Source organism: Oryx dammah, unplaced genomic scaffold (assembly GCF_014754425.2).
Source record: "Oryx dammah isolate SB20612 unplaced genomic scaffold, SCBI_Odam_1.1 HiC_scaffold_4, whole genome shotgun sequence".
Lineage (NCBI taxonomy): Eukaryota > Metazoa > Chordata > Mammalia > Artiodactyla > Bovidae > Oryx > Oryx dammah.
Window position 1 is genome coordinate 15,819,127 of NW_024070188.1, and position 20,982 is coordinate 15,840,108.

A 20,982-nucleotide genomic window follows, 5' to 3' on the forward strand; every position below is an offset into this window, starting at 1 on the left:
GCAAGAAACCCACCCCCCAATGTCCCATTCTCTGCTCTATGAAGATTATATGTGTGTTAAATAAACTTTTCATGAATAGTAAGTGACGAGAACATTGGTTTCTCACATTTTTCTTTTATAAAATATTTTTGCTTAAAACCAAATCTTCAAACAGCTTTAACACATATAACATGTGCCACATTTCTTCTCAGTTATTAGGTACATTAAAAGACACTTCTTGGTTATCACTTCCAAGTAGCTTGAGATAAGTAAGATACATAATGTTGCGATAATACACTTGAATATGTTTTATGAGAATGTCCATCCTTATCTTCAATTCCTTTTTTTCACTTAGCTTCACTAGGACATTGAAGTAGTTATATACACCCACCAGAACTTTCACATCACCAGTCACTACCCTGAACTAAGAGCATGTCAACATTGCAGATAGTTCTGTTTTATGAGATCTATGTCTTCAATTTTCCCTTTACTAACACATTTTGCAAATGTGTCAATGGTGACGATCACATTATACAAAATAAACATAATAGAGAGGGATTTTTTATTACTATAAAGTGGCAAAATCAATTTTCAATAACACTTAAACAATCTAATTGCTTGGATTACATAATACATGTTATATATGACATGACCGATATGCTTCACAGGAAAACATGCTACGTTAAAACATTTCTATTACTGAGAAATATACAAAACAGAATATCCTGATTAAGTTAATTTGGGGTAATGTCAAGATACCTTCCAATGGCAGAAAGTTGCAATAGAAATAATTTACATTAGCTATTGCTCATTAATTATTGAGCATTAGATATCCAATTCTTTCAATCCTACTTTTCCCATTTATTACTCTGAACTTATCTTCACACAGTCTTTGCTTTCATCAAATTGAAGTATAAGTTAAAATAGCTTCTTACATTAAAAAAGTACTGTACATAATATATTCTCTCTTCTTCCATGTTTAATGTGTGTGTGGGGGGGTTGTGGGTGTGTGTGGGTGTGTGTGTTAGTTGCTAAGTCATGTTTGACTCTTTGTGACCCCATGGACTATAGCCCTCCAGGCTTCTCTGTCTGTGGAATTCTCCAGGCAAGAATACTGGCGTTGGTTATCATTTCTTTCTCCAGGGGATCTTCCCAACTCAGGGACTGAACCTGGGTCTCCTGCATTGCAAGCAGATTCTTTACCATCTGAACCACCAGGGAAGCCCCTCCATGTTTATTAAGAACATTTAAAAAGTAGAATATGCTATCTATTAATAAATAAGGTAAAGCTATATAATCCAATGTCTTGAATGATTATTAATCAATAATTATTTCACTGTTTGTACTGCTGACAATATTGACAACAGATATGGTGACCAATACTACTTCAACTTTCATCAGTATTTTGAGACTTTTTTGTCATGATATTCAGTTTTGTTCAATAACAGTCAGTGCAAACTGAGAAGATATGGTCTCCTCTGATTTCTAGTTCAGTTTCAAAACACTTGCTGTTTTCCAGCTCCCATTTGCCTTGGTGGGCTGCATCCACACCAAGGATGAGTTACTAGTGGCAAGAGCCCAGAGGATGGAAGTAGGTACACATTGATCAGAAGCACCGTGGTAGTTTCCTCTCTCTTCAAACTGGGCTCCAAGGCCAGGAAAAGGCTACCACACAAATCAATATAATGGGTGAAGGAATCAGAAGCAAAAGAGGCACAGAATGTTTATGGCTTTCAGTTATAGATGTCCCCTTAACACGCATGTCAGTTTATAATGATAAAAGGGTCAACTCATTGAAGACATACAGTTGTAAACCTTCAGGTTCATGATAGTAGAGCCCCAAAATACATGACGGGAAACTGACAGAACTGAAGGAAGAAACAGACAGTTCAACAGTAGCAGTTGGGGTCTTCAAACCTTCATTTTCAACAACAGATAGGACAACTTGACAGGTCAACGAGGAAACAGAATACACGAATGTTAGGGCTTCCCAGGCGGTGCTACTGGTAAAGAACTCACCTGCCAGTGCAGGAGAATTCAGAGACTCAGGATGAATCCCTGGGTTGGGAAGACCCCACTGAAGAAGAGCAATACCCACTCGGGTATTCTTGCCTGGAAAATCCCATGGAGAGAGGAGCCTGGCTAGCTAACATCCATAGGGTCGCAAAGAGTCGGGCATGACTGAAGCAACTTAGCACGCACATACTTACTTGATATCTTCAGACCCCTTGGTATTTCACAATTTTTACCAAAATGTAAAAATACACACTCTCCATTCCATAGTAATGAACACTAGTAATTAACATTTGCTATTTACCAGGCATTATCCTAACTGTTCTGCATGCTTCTTATTCTTTAAGAGTCATAATAATCCTAATAAGTACACGGAAGATTTTAAAAGATAGACATGTCTCTCACAGTTGATGAACAACAAACAAGGATGTTATGATCTGAATTCTGTTCTCACTTGCTCTCCACCCTGCCAAATTCATACACTGGGGCCCTAACCCCCAGGACCTAAGAACATGATGGTATTTGGAGATAGGGCTTTTAAAGAAGTGATTCAATTAAAATGAGGCTGTTAGGGTAGGTTCGAATCTAGTCTGACTGGTATTCTAATAAGAAGAAATTTGGGCATGGAGAAACACCAAGGATGTGGGTGCACAGTGGAAAGACCATGTGACATTATAGCGAGAAGCCAGCCACCCCCAAGTCAAGGAGAGAAGCCTCGGAAGAAACCAAACATGCAGATACCCTGACCTTGGACTTGTAGCCTCCATAATGGTGAGAAATAAATTTCTATTTGTTAAGCCACCTAATCTGTGGTATTTTGGTAAAGCAACTCTAGCAAACATACACAAGAGATATAAACTTACATAAAAGACATAAGACCTGAGAGGCTTCTGTGCTAACCCTTATTTTGGGGTATCATGGCAGACATGGTTAATTTCGTTTGCCTCTGATTTTCTATCTGTATTATTAATACCCACTTTGAACCTTTTTATCCAAGCAATTGTAGAGAGCTATTTACTAATCTGAAAGTCACTTTAGGTTCTGAGTATTTTGTGACAGATTTTTTTGTTGGTCCACAAATGACGACTCTTACAAGAGATCACCTGATTCTGGTACCTCCATTCTAAAAGGTGTAAAATGATTTTGTTAAGAAACTATTTTAGAAACAATCTGGAGGTTCTAAACAGTAGAAAAATTAGACACAGAATCCCACTGAAGTATTTTGCTTACTATAACATTACCCCCTACAATCCTGAAAGGATTTCACCTTTTATGTAATTATTTAAACAGAAGGAATCCATGGAAATGACAGATTCCATGCTGGATATTTTCTGTATATACATGACCTCAGAAAGTGCTACCTAAACTTACGGAAAAGTGCATAGGCAGCAAGTGAAATGTGAGAGCATTTTGCCTAGAACGATACATCAATTACATGCAAGAGAAAAATAAATGACTAAGCAATTGTGATTCCAAGGAAACTTACCAATTCCAACCAATAGAGAATACCTAACTTAATGTGTATCTACAATATCTAGAACACCTACTCTTAAATCAGTGAGTATTCAACTTTCTGTGTGCGTGCTGAGTCGTTTCAGTCATGTCCAACTCTTTGCAACCCCATGGACTGTAGCCCTCCAGGCTTCTCTGTCTATGGGAATTCTCCAGGCAAGTATACTGCCACGGGTTGCCTGCCCTCCTCCAGGGGATCTTCCCAACCCAGGGATCAAACTATATCTCTTAACATCTACTGCACTGGCAGGTGGGTTCTTTACCGTTAGTGCTCCCTGGGAAACCCCTTCAGCTTGCTACACTAATAATATTTTCTTTTCTGTCTTTTAATGTACAATATTGGAACACATTGCATCAAGGAAAATGTCAAAAGTATTGGTGATAAAAAACACATCACAGAGAGAGTAGCAAAGTTCCTAGAATATATATTTCTTAAAAACTAAATTATACTCATTATTCCAAAGCTTTTATTCTGCCATAGTTAAAAGTTCTTAAAACGGCAATCTTTATACTGTAGATATTGTAACAATTTCTCTTTTTACAAAACAAAAAGAAATGCTATACAATGCTAAACTGAGAAGAAAATAAGGGAAATTCTCAGATGATAAATAACAAGACGTGTGTGAATCTGAAGAAGGATTTCTAAGTCTGATGATGGTCACTAATCTGGAATTTTTTGCCATTCCTGTTTCATTTAAAGTTTTGGTTTAGATAATTACTGAGAGTACAGGAGATAAAGCAAGGGAAATATAAAGGGGCTGGAACATTTGAAATATACAACAATAAGAGAAGTCAGGACTACCAAACACTAAGGTTAGATGCTTGATGAGAGGCAATATTTGATCTCCACCATTCACTGCATATAAACAGTAATTCCACAGAGGTCAAGGATGAAATGTGAGAGGCAACAATGTAAAATACTTTGGAACAAAGAGGAAAACATTTTTTCTGAGAAAAAAATCATAGCTTAAAAAATTTTTAATATTAGAAAGACTCAAAATTAATAGTTCAGAACCCAAGTAAGAATTCATATTTTAAAAAAGAATATCCACAAAATTTAACACAAAGAAAGAAGCAAATGAAAAATAATATTAGTGGATTCATGTCGATCTATGCCAAGACCAATACAGAATTGTAAAGTAAAAATTAAAAATAAATAAATAAATTAAAAAAAAAGAAAAATAATATAGTGGAGTTAGTGAAATAGGAAGCAAAAGTACAATACAGTTTCAACTAAGCTATATAAAGGAGGCATATGGCAATACAAGCAAAAAAGATATATTATTAATATGAGGAATAGGAAGCGGAGGTGAACACAAATGCAAAAAACAGAGATTAGTATAAAGAGTTTATTGAAAATGATCAAATTTTTAGAAAAAGAAATACAGACAGGCATGCCTCAGAAATATTATGGGTTGAGTTCCAGACCACTGCAGTAAAGTGAATATCGCAATGTAGCCAGTTACACAATTTTTCTAATTTCTCAGTGCATATGAAAGTTTTGCTTACATTAAACCCTAGTCTATGACATATGCAACAACATTATGTCTGAAGAACAATGTACATACCCTTAATTAAAATATTCTCTATTGTTAAAAAATGCTTTCCGTCATCTGAGCCTTCAGTGAGTCATAGTGGTACAATTAAAGATCACTAATCACAGATCACCATAACACATATAATGATAATGAAAACGTTTGAAATAGTGCAAGAATTTCCAAAATGAGACACAGAGATACAAAGTAAGAAAATGCTGTTGGAAAAATGCAGCCAATAGACTTGCTTGAGGCAGGGTTGACTCACACCTTCAGTTCAGAAAAGAAAACCACAGTATCTGCAAAGCATAATAAAGCAAACCACAATAAAATGAGGCATGCCTGTACAATAGCGTAAATAACTCAACTAGAAAATGAAAATTGCAATAGTCCTGAAATCATTGAGGCTATGCTATTAAGAATATAAATATTTACATAAGGAAAAAATATCAGCCCCAGATAATTTTAACTGTGCTTGCCATTCAAAGAAGAGAAAATTTGATCTTGCTCTTTGCAAAAGCTATATTTTTCAAAGAACTACTCATAAGTGATAAAAACTACAGAGAAAATAAAATTAATAATCAACATAATTTGGGATAGCAATCTAAGCGAAATCAGATGTCACCATATGGAGATGTGAAGGAGGAGTTAAAACTATTGGTACTGGTCTTAAGCCAAAGTGTGGATATATGGGTACTCCTGTTATTCTGTATATATACTACAGACTTTTAAACTATTAGCAATGTCAAAATGGCTTAAGACATTAACAATTTCTTGCTTTTATTTGATTTTTCAATAAACAATACATGGACAAAGTTCAATTTAAAAAATACAGAAATGTGAAAAGTGCAAATTTCCTTCCCACCCTTGCTGGATCTACCCAATTTCCAACTCCCCCAACAGACAACCAATGCTATTAATTTTTTTATAGTCTTCTGCATTTTCTTAATATAGAAGCAAATATGTACATTTATTTTATTCCCTTCCCCACTTTTTTTTTAACATTTTTTTTACATTAAATAAACACATTCTGAACAGTAGAAGACTGTAATAAACACATTCAGTACAGGGGAAGACTCTTGAGAATCCCTTGGACTGCAAGATCAAACCAGTCCATCCTAAAGGAGAATAGTCCTGAATATTCATTGGAAGGACTGATGCTGAAGCTGAAACTCCAATAGTTTGGCCACCTGATGGGAAGAACTGACTCATTGGGAAAGACCCTGATGCTGGGAAAGATTGAAGGCGGGAGGAGAAGGGGATGACAGAGGATGAGATGGTTGATGGCATCACCGACTCAATGGACGTGAGTTTGAGTAAACTCCGGGAGTTGGTGATGGACAGGGAGGCCTGGCGTGCTGCAATTCATGGGGTCGCAAAGAGTCGGACACGACTGAGCAAATGAACTGAACTGAACTGTACAGTATTCTATACCTTGATATTTTTCTGAACAATGTATCTTTCTATTCTAGTACAGAAAGTGTTTCCTCATTTTTTTAGGTTTGTATGGTATTCTGGTTTATTTAAGCATTTTGTATTAGATCCGTATAGTATAGATTTGCACGTATTTTTTTCTATAGATATAGCATGTGCTGCTGCTGCTGCTAAGTCGCTTCAGTCGTGTCCGACTCTGTGCGACCCCAGAGATGGCAGCCCACCAGGCTCCCCCGTCCCTGGGATTCTCCAGGCAAGAACACTGGAGTGGGTTGCTATTTCCTTCTCCAGTGCATGACAGCGAAAAGTGAAAGTGAAGTCGCTCAGTCTGTAGTTTTTAAAGATACTGCCAAACTGTCATCCATCCTAAAAACAATGTGAGGAAGAACTTATTTCTCCATCACCTCCTCGAGAGAGGGTGTGCTATCAGACTATTCCACTGAATTTTTCTTTCTCTCATTTTGAGCATTGGTACAGGATCTCTTTATATTTTTAGAGATACTATATTTTCTTTTCTGTGAACTATAAGTTTAAATCAGCTGCCATATTTCTATTAGGTTTTTCTTTTTCTCATCAATTTCTAGAAACATTTTAATGTATTAGAGAACTTAGCTCTATGTCTGTGATATGAGTTGAAAAAATTTCCCAATTGTCATTTAGCTTTTGACTTTCAAATGACTTGCATTTGAAATTTATCATAATCTATGGTATGATGTATGAAACTATGCTGTTTTTCATCATAGTTTTGTTTCCCAAAGAGAAACTATATTTAAATTAAATTACTCTCAACTTAGAATACAATTGCATTATGAATACTACGGTTTTTTAAGTGCATTATTTTAAGATAGTTTACTCTGTGTAACATTTATGTTACTATTCTCAGTATGGGTCTAATACCATATTTTCACACATTATTTTAAAAAACAAAAGGGAGGGATATATGTATATATTAATATATGGCTTAAGCACTTTGCTGCATAATACAAACAAATACAACATTGTAAAACATCTAAAGTCCAATTAAAATTAATTAAAAAATTAAAAGAATGCAGTTTAAAAGTCAACTAAAATGATAATGACCCAGTAACTCCAAAGCCACCATTTTCCAATCTCAACAATAGCAATGCTGAGATAATCTCAGGTAAATTCTGAAACAGAATCTTCTTACTCCCTTTTAGTGAACTGAATTAAATATTTTTGTATACTTAGATTAACCAATTTATTAAGACCCAACTTTCTCTCCAACTTTCTCTTAAGATTTGAGGAAATCCAATCCATTAAGATTTTTGTTGTTTAGTCACTAAGCTGTATCTGACTCTTTGGCAGTCCATAAAATTCCTATAGCAAATCCTATGACCAAAGTACATAATAAGGTAACACATTAGGGAAAATGCGTGTGGGAAGCTATCTCCCAAACAGTACCACAACTCTCCCACACAACACAAAGTTGATTGGCAGCCACCATGACAGGAAAAGTCACCAACTTCCTGATCTTTGACTTGCCTTCAATCATTGACAAATGTAGAGAAGATAGTCAAGAGTTAAGCTGAGTAATTATGCTGAGGTGCTCCCCATCCCATTTTCTTCTTGAAATAAAGAAACACATGCTTCTGAACACAAGATAGCTGGCTTCGTAGAGTGACTATTGCTATTTTAGTCACAGGCCTGATAAACTTTCATCTTCCTGCAGGACTGGGATTATGCCACATATGCTGATGGTTAAGATCCTTTCAAGGTCTTCCCTTGTGGTTCAGCTGGTAAAGAATCCGCCTGCAATGCGGAAGACCTGGGTTCGATCTCTGGGTTCAATCCCTAGGTTGGGAAGAGCCCCTGGAGAAGGGAAAGGCCACCCACTCCAGTATTCTGGCCTGGAGAATTCCATGGACTATGGGGTTGCAAAGCGTCAGACACGACTGAGCGACTTTCACTAAAGATCGTTTCAAAGACGGAATAGGGGATATGTACAGTCTGTTTCTAATTTTAATAACCCTGAATATTGTGCTTTTTGCATTGGTAGATGTTTACCCAATATAATACTGGTTGAGAATTCCAAGCACATTAAATGGTATGGAAAAAAAATGAAACGGGATCATATGCAGAACATAGTTTAATAGAAAAGGGTGGAGAGAACAAGGAAGCAACAACATTGCTTAAAAGCAACAACATTATCTCCAAACTGGTTGAATCTTCATTCTAGTACCAGCATTTCACTTAACTAGTTGTGTGACTTTTAGCAAGACAAACCTTATATTATACTATAAATAATCGTATATTTATAGAAACACCAATAAAATGAGCAATCTGGATTGCTTAATCTCTAAAGGATCTTCCAGTAGTAATATCTATTATTCTCAAAGAAAGCAAAAAGAGAGGTGGTTTTGGGTTATGGTGAGGGGAGCCATGCCTGAGGGCTGAGTAATAAGAAAGCTTTTTTTTTTTTTTCCCGCTTTTTTTCCTTGGGTATTAACAATTCTTTGTCAGTGTTCATTAATCAAATATATTGAATAATTATCAAATATTCTCATCATTGTTCCAAGTTTAAAATTATTTAGGCCTACAGATTCTTAGATCTTTTTTTAAGTCTTGAATTATATCAATAATTTGCTTTATTATTTTTGAGAAAAATTTGTTAAGCCATGTTTATAACATCCGTTAAATGACAAAAGAGCAACTGTGGCAAAATAGGTTTAAAATTCTTTCTACAAGAAAAATTGCTTTCAAATGCCTTTTTGTATGAAAATTGTATAAAAGTCACTTTTTTTTTCTAGCTAAAATCTTTAGTATATAGTCAATGAGAGAAATAAATTTACAAAGACTTCAGAAACATATCAGTTCACAAAAATAGGCAATACTTTACTGCTTTCAAAGGCAGGATGTTTTATTATAACCATAATAGATTATCTGGGTTTTCCCCATGAATTTAAGAATCAATTGTTGACCATCTGAAATATCCCTTTATGAAAGTATATGAAAGATGACTCAGTTTTTATTTTAATTAATTAACCTGGCATTCCATCCTGCCCTAATGTAGATACTTTTATTCAGTGATTTGTTTTTCTAAGACAGAAGTCATTTGCTGTTTTTTTAATCTGTTTCATAAGAGAAACTTTTATTTGCTCACAGCTCCTCCTAGATGAGTTATAATCAATATTCATGGTATCCTGTACTCTGTCCAAATTTTCAGACTCTCCCATGACAAGATTCTCTGAATATTTTATAATATGACCCATTTATAAGAAAACAAAACTCACTAAGTTTCACATACCAAGAGGAAGTAATCCTTTTCATGCTACCTAAATTAACACCTCTGGGTGGACAATCAGAGCTCCCTTTAACTGTGGTACATAGAAGAAATACACCCAAACCCATCCAGGTTTTCTCTGTGGATAAGGGAAAGTAAGCTATTAAATGGAAAAATCAAATTGCTCAGTCTATTAGGACTCATTTATCTTTGGTTCTTTAGTCTTCTTTTCTTATGTTTCACTCATAATAAATTAAAGCAGTATGGAATTTCCCTTAAAAGTGACAAAACTGAGGAGAAGCTGGCACCGCTGGATGATCCTGAAAGGCAGGTTGCGAGATGCATTTTCTGTGAGCATAGGCAACCCTGGGAACCACTGCCAGCGCTGAGCAGAAAAGAAGAAACTGAAGAATCCTGATCACCATCCCCAGATAGCATGGATATAGAAAGATTATATTGTATTTTTCCATGAAGAGTAAGGGGCCAGACTAACAAGAGGATATATAATGAGATCTAGCTCATGTTTTCGGTACAAGTATTGTCCTACTTCACAGTTGAGGAAACAAGAGTGCCACAAAGCGTTAGTTGCTCAGTCGTGTCTGATTCTTTGTGATCCCATAGACTGTAGCCTACCAGGCTCCTTTGTCCATGGGATTCTCTAGGCAAGAATACTGGAGTGGGGATCTTCTCCAGGGGATCTTCCTGACCCAGAGATCAAACCCGAGTCTCCCGCACCTCGGCATATTCTTTACCATCTGAGCCTCCAGGGAAGCCCAGTGTGCCAGAGAGGACACAATTTAAACTAAGAAGTCTTCATTGTACTCACACTACTAACTGACAGTATATAATTTTGCTTATGTGCTTTTTGTATGTCTTCTCCCCTAGAATGAGACTTTCAGAAGGACACAGGCTTGGTTTTGTTTACTCCTGTACCTCTGGAGCCTAGGACAGTACCTGGGACAGAATAAGTGCTCAATAAATGTTTGTTAACGTTAAAAATGAAATAAACTGAAATCATCATCCAGTCCATTCCACTGCTTCAGGGGAGGACTTTATAACTAACACTGGCTTGGAGATACTCTGTCATTCCAGAAGTCACTAAGTTCTTTCTAGTGACTTGTTGTTTATAATAATCTCATAAAATGTATTTGATTGAGTCAACAATAAATTCAAAATAACATTACAATATGCCCACACATTCAAAGTCTTTTTAAAAGTATTTTATACTTTCAAATACTAACACCAGCTTCATGTTTCCATGTTTAATGACAAATGTATTATTCATAGCTATTTGATATGATGTGTCTTCTACATTTACAAAATTTTAGTTTATGATGAAAAGATTTAAAGGGCTACACACATTCACATTTCAGAATCTGAAATTTCATTTAGCAACATTTTATTTAACAGAAGTCCATTTGTCCTCAGAAATCAACAAAGGCATGAAATAATCTAGACATTAAATGAAATAATCTAGACATTAAAGGAAACATTGATACTATGGGCTTAAGAATATAATAAAAAGTGACCTACTTTGTAAAATTTCTTCGTGCATTAAACAGTGAATGTAACTAATACATTTATCAAAGAACATATTGTTAGGATTAAATCATAAAAAATAATAAAACAACACAACCTATAGTATCTTTCATATTCTATATGTACTGAGCTTGAACTCTTTATCTCTGAAGTGGTACTAAACACATTCTTGAAGACTGACAAAAAAGGAGACCACAGAGGCAAATGGCTTCCACTCTACAGACTGTCAAGGATATAAACACAAGAAAATCCTGCCTCGTTTCTGAGCAGGAGCCATTTAGACTCTTCTCTGTAGAAGATTTTCCAAACTATCCATTAACCCTGAATGCTATATTTTTAAGTAATTGACAAGAAACATGATCAACACTGAGTATCAGTGCACACAATATCCACCAAAAAGTCACTAAAGACTGGTTGTCTTCTGAAAACACTGTCAAATATCTATATTTTTCAACTTCTAGTTCCTTCTTCAATACCACTAACCAACCTTTTATGTTCAGTGTCTTCTTAACAGAAGTCCTGGTAGAAAAACTATAAACCTGTTGGATTGAACTACTGTAATGTAGGAAAAGGTGTAGTGGAAGAAAAGGAACAGAACCAGTTTAGTAAGAATAAAACAAACTGCAAAGGATGAAAGTCAAAACCTGTCATACCAAGAACCAATATCTAAGATCTCTGTTTACTAAAGCTATAAGGAAATCTGTCAAAATAGTAAAAAAAAAAAAAAGGTTGGAGGGATTGTTAAGGACCAAAAATGTGATTGTAAAATTCAGAAAACAGTATCTGCAAGTGAAATACAGAGGTGAAGGGAGAAAGCTGGAAATGCAGTTAGAACATATAAGCTTGATCAATTCCTATCATGTGGTGTCAGGATAGTGAAAAATATGGAAAGATATCAAATATAAAACCCAGTTGCGATAAGACTTCTGTTAAGAGGGTTCATCGATTAAGTGGTTGCAATATATAGATTTCTAGATAAGAAGAAGATTTAGAAACATAAAAGAACTTCCTCATTTATACTATTTATTGTTTCAGAGGAAGGATGATCATAATCTATTTCCTTCCTTCTCCTCTTTTCCTTTCCAGTAAAAGTAAGTATATATGCATATTCTCTTAATCTTTCTTTCATATTGAACATTCTTCAATTTTTAAAGATTGGAATTAACTAGAGTAATCAACTAAGAACAATTTGCTATTGTTTTTGAGTTCAAAATGACTTTTCATCTGAGGTATCTTGTAGTCTCTCTAGGTATAAATATAAGCCATGATTCTTTAGACACAATATTTAATGATCTTAGATAAAGCTTCCAAAGATGAAGCTCATACACTGATGTAAAACTTAGGCCCTGGGGTGGAAACCAGATTTGGGAGAAAGAGGAATGTAATTCTTGGTTCATGATTCCACCATCATCAGAGAGGTGAAATTCTCACTTTGATGATGAATTTTTTAAAAAACTTCTTAAAAAAAAAAGAGCCCTTCTCAAATGTATACTACCAGCTAATATATAACGAGCTGAAACAACAAATTAAGATATTCATGCAATCTTCTTGGATTTGCTACTAAATTCCAGGCACTATTCAAGGCACTGGTAATGCAGTGGTAAAGAAGACAGACAAAAATCCCTGCCTGTGTGTTCATATGCTATTAGAGGAAAATGTAAAGTGACCAAAATAAATAAGCTTTATGGCGTATTAGGAGGTGATAAAAGCTATGGAGAAGAAATAGAGCAGAAAAAAAATGTGAAGAATCAAAGGACCATGTAGTTTTAAACAGGGACATCCAGAGAGTTCTAAGAAGGTGATATTTGAGCAAAGATCTTAAGGAGATGAGGGGAAAAGTTACGGGGCTATCTGGCGGAAAGAGGCAGGAGCAACAGAGAGTGAAAGTTTTGAAGTGGAGGAATGCTTGACAAGTTCCTAGAATTGCAAGGATGACAAGGAGATAATAAAGAGTAGATGAAAGCTTAAGAGATGACCTAAGAAAAATCAAAGTCGGAGTGAAAGAGTACAGTGTCTAGAACTTCAGAAGCAAAAGATTACTTAACAATTATGTTGGCATTGTGCAGGTAATGATGCCAGCCCAATCAGAAGATATGTTCTTCTGCTATTCTGGTGCTTACAAACTTTCTATCAATCCTCAAACGTCAACATAAGGACCCTGGTTTTTACTCTTACAGAGGGTTTTCAGAAGAATGAAATCACCTGAGCTCATCCTTGCTAATGTGTTAGAAATTGACTCTAGAGGGCAAGAGCAGAAGCAAGGAGACGAGTTTTCAGATTATTATTCCAGGTGGAAAGTGAGGTCTTGGAGCAAGGTACTGATGATAAAGTTTAGAGAAGTAGACAGAGTGTGGAAACTATGAGCTAGCAGATTGGATGTGGTTCTGAGATATTTTAAAAAAGAGAGAGAAAGGGTGACTATAAAATTTTAAGCCCTAGAAACTGGAAGGTGAGGACTGACTTAGTGAGATGGGAAGGTTATAAAGAGGAAGCAGGTTCAGGATAAAGAAATTTAGTTTCATCAGTGTTAAATGCGGTATTCCATTAAATATCCAAATGAAATGTTTAGATATATGGATTCAACAGAAAGGATATTACCAGCCTTTTCCATGAATCCCAGATACAAAGAACATTTAATAATTTTCTAGCAATAAAGTCTTATTATATGTATTTTAAAATTTTCAAGACTTATAAATCAGCATGCAAATATTTCAGTCCTATGCAACTGAGTGAATTGTGTTTTTATGTGTATAATGCAGCATTTTTTTTCCTGAAAAGATTACAAAGCATATACAGTTTCCAGTGGATACTTTTATGTTTCCAGTTAGAAAAATGGGAATAAGAGCATCTGTGTGTGCTAAGCCCACTGAGTCGTGTCCTATGGACTATAGCCCACCAGGCTCCTCTGTCCATGGAATTCTCCTGGCAAGAATACTGAAGTGGGTTGCCATTTCTGCCTCCAGGGGGTCTTTCCTACCCAGGGATTGAACCCATGTCTTCAGCAGCTCCTACATTGCAGGTGGATTCTTTAAGGCTGAGCCCCTGGGGAAGCTAAAGGGGAATAAGAGTATATCTTATCTTCAGAGAAAAGTGATTACTCAGAGATAAGGGTTTTGGTGCTGCTCCACATCACCGCCCTGTCCATCATGTCCCCATGCCTTCTTTTCTTGATATTTAACTCTTGATATCAGAAACTCTTGACATTTTGAAATCATCTTCTGTATTTAGAATTAATGCTACAGTTAATGCACTTTTAGGCGACAAGAAGTGCAGGCTGTATCTCTGGCTTTTTTAGTATTCTCTGGTTGCCTGCGTTTATTCCCATCAGAATGCTCCAGTAGCTGCTAGAAAACTTGGGCTTCTCCTGACAGAGCTGGGGAAAGAAGTAACTCTAAGAGACATGATAACCTCAAAAGTTGTGCACAGGAAAATCATTTGCATCTGAGCTAAAGTCATACATCAATTATAAAGGGTTCCAGATGTCTCTTTCCCTCATTAGATGATTTTTCATGCACAGATAGGATAAATGAGGAAACTCACAGAAGATACAACGGTGTATTTATTGAGTAGGCATTTTTTTCAAGTTAAACTGAAAATTTTATTTTACTTAATATTTTGAACCAGAATTATTTTTATAGGATTTATTTAAATTAATGCTTTTAAAATTAGTTTCTTGTTTAATCCAATAACTTTGCATGAAAATGCTATTTTACTTATTGATCATTCCCACTGCTCCATGAGACTTAGAAGTTAACTTTCTTCTTTCAAGCTGTCCTTTGAAGACTTATCTAGAAGTTACAACATAATGAAAATGTAATTTTGATGAAACTGTGTTTTTCCCTTTAACCCCAAACATACAAGTATCAGAAAATTTCAGGTGTTCTAACCAAAATGGCTAACTACAATTTCTCTCAAAATGAAATTACTGTTGTCCATTTTTAGATGACATTTTAGAAATCTCCATTTCACAGATGCAACAGATCCACACTACAAAATTCAACATTTACCATATGCAAAATAAAGGCTTTTTTAAAAGCAGAAATGTATATTTATTCAAAATTATATCATTTATAATATTGTATTATAATAAACAACTCCTTCAAAAGGTCAAAGGTAGTTGAGCCAGATAGTAAAGAGTATGCTTAGTAGTATTCTTATTTAATCTGGACAGTTTTGAAAACAAAAACTACTTAGGTTGGAAAGTTTCATTTATCTTTTACAAAAATATGAAAACTGAAAGACTGAGTGAGAAACAAGACAAAGCTTTGAACCTCTGTTATATGTAAACCAATTATAATTCATTGCAATTTTTTAATATGGTTTAGGATTTGTTTACTCTTAACTGTTTTGTTAAAGTTTATTTTGATTCTCATCTAGGTCCCTCTCATTCACCATAAAAACTAATTTTGACAGAATAAATGCATCAGTATCATTAAGGACAAAAATGTATGCATGAAACTTGAAACTAAGTCAAATACTGACCAAACACCATCTAAATATAACAATGTCCACAATTTATTATAAAAGTGCATTTATTGTATTTAATACCTATACTTATTTGGTTTCTAAATATATCTTTTTATTTCAACAGTACCATTTGCACTCCTTTAAAAAAATAGTACAACTTGGGTGTTTCAGTCCAGTGAATGACTATATTTTTTCCCTATGGAACAGGGGAATAAATTTCTACACAGCACAGAATAGATTTCACAGTATTATGTCCATGTGTGGGGCTAACCTATAGATATTTACAAAATAAAAACTTCAACTCATGAAAAAAATTATATTCTTTAAGTTGAGATATAATAATTTTGAAAGCCAAGCCTTCTTTTATATTGATTATTTTCTCCCTTTCACTGTTTACTAATAGTGCTGGATATGTGTGTGTGTGCTGGGTCATGTCTGACCCTTTGCGACCTCATGGACTATACCCCACCAGGCTCTTCTGTCTGTGGAATTTTCCAGGCAAGAATACTGGTAACACTGCTAACTAGTTCTAATAACATATCAGAAAGCAGTTTTCTCAACTAAAGGAAAAATTTAAAAAAAAAATCCTTTTCATTGCTAAAGATAATTACACATGCTACCCACCTAGCCAATCCTCTCTGTTTGTTCCAATATATTTTAGATAATCTGCTGATTCCTACATGATCTAATAGCCTCATAAATTTAAAATGTATCACTGTTTCTTAGACCATATATCTATAATATCTATATAGCACATATAAAATGGAACATTTGCCTATTAGCTGACTGATGCAAAAAATATAAATACCAAATCTGAACGTTCACACATCGTACCAGAGCTCTGCTCCATTTATTTTGTGTGTTGAAAATCATTCTGAAAAAGCCGCATAACTGAAAGCAATGTTTCAAGTAATCATCAATAAATACATAACAAATAAGAAACCAAAGAGGTATTATTAACCAACCAAACCAGCTAGACACTTAAATAACAGAGGACTGTACAACTTTTCAGCAGATTTTCTTGATAGAACTTCTGTAAAGGTATGTCCATATGCTTTGGGGTTATTTGTAGAAGAAAAGGAAGTCTGTTCCTAAAGACACACTGCCATGGCCCCAAGTTTCTCTTTGTGACAAGTTGTAAACATATTTCTTGATATCTAAAACAACTCTGCATTTTCTGGATGCCTTAGAGGGCCTCTCTTTCCTCAGGAATATTACAGAAACTTCAAATGTTTAATTTAACAATGTGACCTAGTTAATATTAAAGAGAACCCGGCTGCTTGGCTTTCCTGCTTATGATTGTGTGAATTTCCAGTATTGTAAAGAAAACAAGGATTTTACATGGAAACACTTAAGGAATGTCCCTGCTCACACCTACATAAACCATTATTGAAATAAAAGTAATCATGCATGCCCATTTCAAAAACTTGCTTGCAAAACTCAATTTAATACTGTCTTTTTGTTTGTCAATAATGTTTTCAAGTTACTGTATTGAACTTGCACAATGAAGACTTAATACTATACAAGAAAGCTCAAAGTAAGACCTTAAATATCCTTCTTCAAATGACATCTGTATTTCACCCTTATAATAGAGATGCATGTATTTACTTTTTGGAAGAGAGAACAAATAGAATCCATTATTCTAGTATCACTGCTTTATTCCATTTTAAAAGAGGCACTTCATATTTCTTAGAGGATATTTTTATGATAATCTCTTCCTTTAAAAATATCAGTCAAAAATGTGTGCAAATACCACTGAAAACATAAGGAAGCTACTTATTTTTAACCAGCTTTGGAAGCAGCTGCCCCTGAAAAATTGGAGAAAAGAAATGTTACCAGATGTAGAAGGTAGGGAAGGCTGAGTGAAGGGAGTAAATGAATGACTGGCCTATCCCAAATCAAATGTGATGATTCTTTGACGTCTACAAAGTTTAAGTAACAAGATAACTGAAAAGGAAAAGCACAGCTGTCAAAATAGAGAGGCAAATCATTAGGGCGAACAGTGTAGTGTTTGTGTCTGTGTATGAGTGGGGATGTACTATCTCAAGCAAATCGAAAGAATATAAGGGTGCTTATTTATTAAGTACTGCAGGGGGTTGCTGTTTCCTTCTCCAGGGGATCTTCCCAGCCGAGGAATTGAACCCGGGTCTCCCACATTGTGGGCAGATGCTTTACCCGCTGAGCCACCAGGGAAGCCCCATTTATTAAGTTATGTAACATTAAACATAACCACATACCACAGAAAATCATGAGGAAAAAGAAAACTCCTAAATGGTGTCAGTTAGCTGGTGCTGAGGGGAAAATTCGTAAAGTTGATCAAATGTTCTATAAGCAGCTTTAAAAGATTACTGAAAGTTTTCTTTTCAGGCTGCAGATATCATAGGCAGACTGAACGAGATACAGCAATTTCAAATACAACATTGTTGTCATTTGTTCAGGCATTTAAAAATATTTTACACAACCCAGACAACTCTCAATTGCTCATTTGAAGGAGAGCAGTCGAGCAGCAATGCCAATGCAGGTTCCAAATGTTGGGTAGTGAGAGAGTGTGAATGACACTCATACGTGGGTAGGTATACATATAAAATATGCCTTCCGAGTTATTTTTACATATGACAGGGGAAAAAAGCCGGCTATGCTGGTTGACATCCGAAGCTGGTAGAATTCTGAATTTGGCAATAAATGGTGCATATCAAAGAAACTCATGAAAATGAAAAGTTGACTGGCCTTCTGAACTTAGTTGTTTCATTTTATTCCAATGCATCATACTGTCTAACACTTGCTTGTACAGTATATAGAGCCCAGGGCTAAAAAATGTACGACGCCAAGTAGGAAAAAAACATAAGAACACCTTTGGTCAGGGTTCTTAAAAAGATTAGAGTTACTGTGGCTTTTTCTTCCAGTGCATTCCAATCTCTACAACATTTATGGGTAGAGCAGAGGAACTGACTCATTATTCTTCTGCAGTTGATTGGAGGTTGGCATTTTAAAGGTATCTTTCATTCATAATATCTATGTGTATTTATGTATTTTTACAAATACTAGACAGTTCATTGGTGACACAGCAGAATCATGTATTGATATTAATTTTAAGATTCTGGGCTACAGAATTATAACTGGACTTTTTAAAGCTTTTGGCTAAAAAGTATATAAAGGCTGCTACATGCCTTTATTTCTGTTGGTTTCCATAAGTTCCTTGAGATAGTTTTCTTTCAAGACAATATTTTAATGGTTAAGTCTCAGTCTCAAAAATTACCACTCTGAAAGGGTGGTAAGAATCTTGGCTTTTTCACACTAGAATTGAAATTTAAAGTTAAATTTTTAAAATGTGCTATCCTTGCAAAATTTTTGTGAAAAGAAAACTTTAACATAAGGATTCCAAATCTAGATTTAATAACATAGGCTCTCAGATGCCCTCAGAAGCTTTCATTATGTCTCTTAGATGCAATATGTTCTTAAAATCTTTTCTGAGAAGAAAATGTGTACTTCCAGGATCATTAGGATAATTAACCTGAATTTGAGAAAAACAGTATTATTCTCTGTCACCTGATACTGCCTATGCTATGTTGAGACCTGTTGCGTTTTTTTTTTTTGAAGAAAAAAATATATTTCACTGACATGGCACAGATACAAGATTGCATTACAAATTAAATTGAATTCCCTTAAATAAATTCACAGGAAGTCTGTTTCACAATACCTCATTTTCATTAACTTTAGTGGAAGTGGTTTTCCAGAGTTAACATCTCAGACAATAATCTATAACATCTCTAAGACCATTGAATATGCATGATTTATTTTATAAGCCTGTCACGTCACAGATTTACCAAAGCTCAGTAAAAATATATATGTGTGTGTGTGTGTGAATATATATATTTTTTCAACCAGTCACAAGAATTAGAAATTAGCCCCTTCTCAGTACTTGGCAACTTTTCTGTTCAAAATCAGCTGTCAAACACTACTCAAGTATTGGTTCTCTTTCTCTTGGTCAAAGAGTTTTTTGGGATAAAGTTCTTAAAGTACACCAGACAGGCATATAATGGGATCTTGAGTCAAGGACACAGTGTGAAGGTAGCAGTTTATAAAGAATCCACTCCCTTTCAGAATTCCACGTCTTACTTTGGGGAACATATTTTTTCACAAGACTCCAGGAACTAAACAACATAGAAGAGTTCAAGTGTTGACTTTACCAAGTTATTTGCCATTTCTTGCCTCCCAAATTCAAGGCCAGTGATAGTCACTAGGGTACATTTTCTGTGAACTGAAAACCCCTAGACAGGAAATACATTTATCATAATAATTTCCTAGAATCATTTAGCTCCCTGTGCCCATTAAACATACATTTGAGTATGACAGAGAGTTTCAGAGGAAAACAACGAAACAATCACTATGATAGCTGAAATATGGCTCCATAGGAAACAGGGCTACATTTAATTAGCTTCGATTGTTTATGTATCTTTTCTGTTCTTGTTACAGTTCATATCACTGGCATGGACTCAAAAGCCAATCTTCCAATTTAAGTTACTACTAAAATTTACAAACTTGACGTGAAGATTACATTGTATTTACAAAGAACTTGGCACTTACAGAATAAATTATTGACTTTTCTTTAAATCTAGACCAGGGCACCCATGGTTCAGGCAAATGGGAAAGCCTGATGCCTTATTATATATTATGCTACATTAACATGAATAAATAAGTTTCCAGCTGGTAATTCATCCACAGCGCTGGCCCTGGTGCTGAAAACATGTACCTTCCGTTTCTAATCCATGGAGAGGGTAGAGACGCTATCAGTCCAGAGAGAGCAAAGGCTGCATGTTTTCTTCCTCACTTTTATCCATGCGTTTTAGCACTGTAGGATCCACAACTGATTGGGATCTGGAAATGATAAAGCCAATGTCAGCGCGTTACTGCCAAGCAATCACATTCTCTTCTCTGTCTTTTCTCCTTTATTCCTTCTCTCTCTGATGTGGATTAACTTCTACATCAAGGGATTTATGAACAGAGAATGCCGCACATTGAGAGAGATTCACACTTACGGTGATTGTTTCAGAGGAAGCAACCCCCTCTGGCCTCTAAACACAATAGTGCACAACAGAGGATTCTAAATACACCATAACAGGCTTAAGTTCTCATCTTTACAATCAAGAAGAGCCTTTCCTTTGCGACTGAGAACTTCTAGTACAGGACTGACATATTCCAAGAGGACATTACTAAAAGGGGAAATGATTATGGTGAATTTACCATGATAAGAAATGAAGTGGA

The 20,982-nt window shown here is 35.3% G+C and overlaps 1 protein-coding gene across 2 annotated transcripts in view; it reads right to left on the reverse strand.

The window, feature by feature from the left end:
- Positions 1-8,918: 8,918 nt before the first annotated feature.
- Positions 8,919-20,982, reverse strand: part of CLVS2 (clavesin 2) — an 87,650-nt gene continuing 75,586 nt past the window's right edge. For both annotated transcript variants that reach the window (XM_040239009.1, XM_040239011.1), the window contains exon 6: positions 8,919-20,595. In XM_040239009.1, coding sequence (XP_040094943.1) covers positions 20,508-20,595 — 88 coding nt within the window. In that variant the 3' untranslated portion in view covers positions 8,919-20,507. The remainder of the gene's footprint in view (positions 20,596-20,982) is intronic.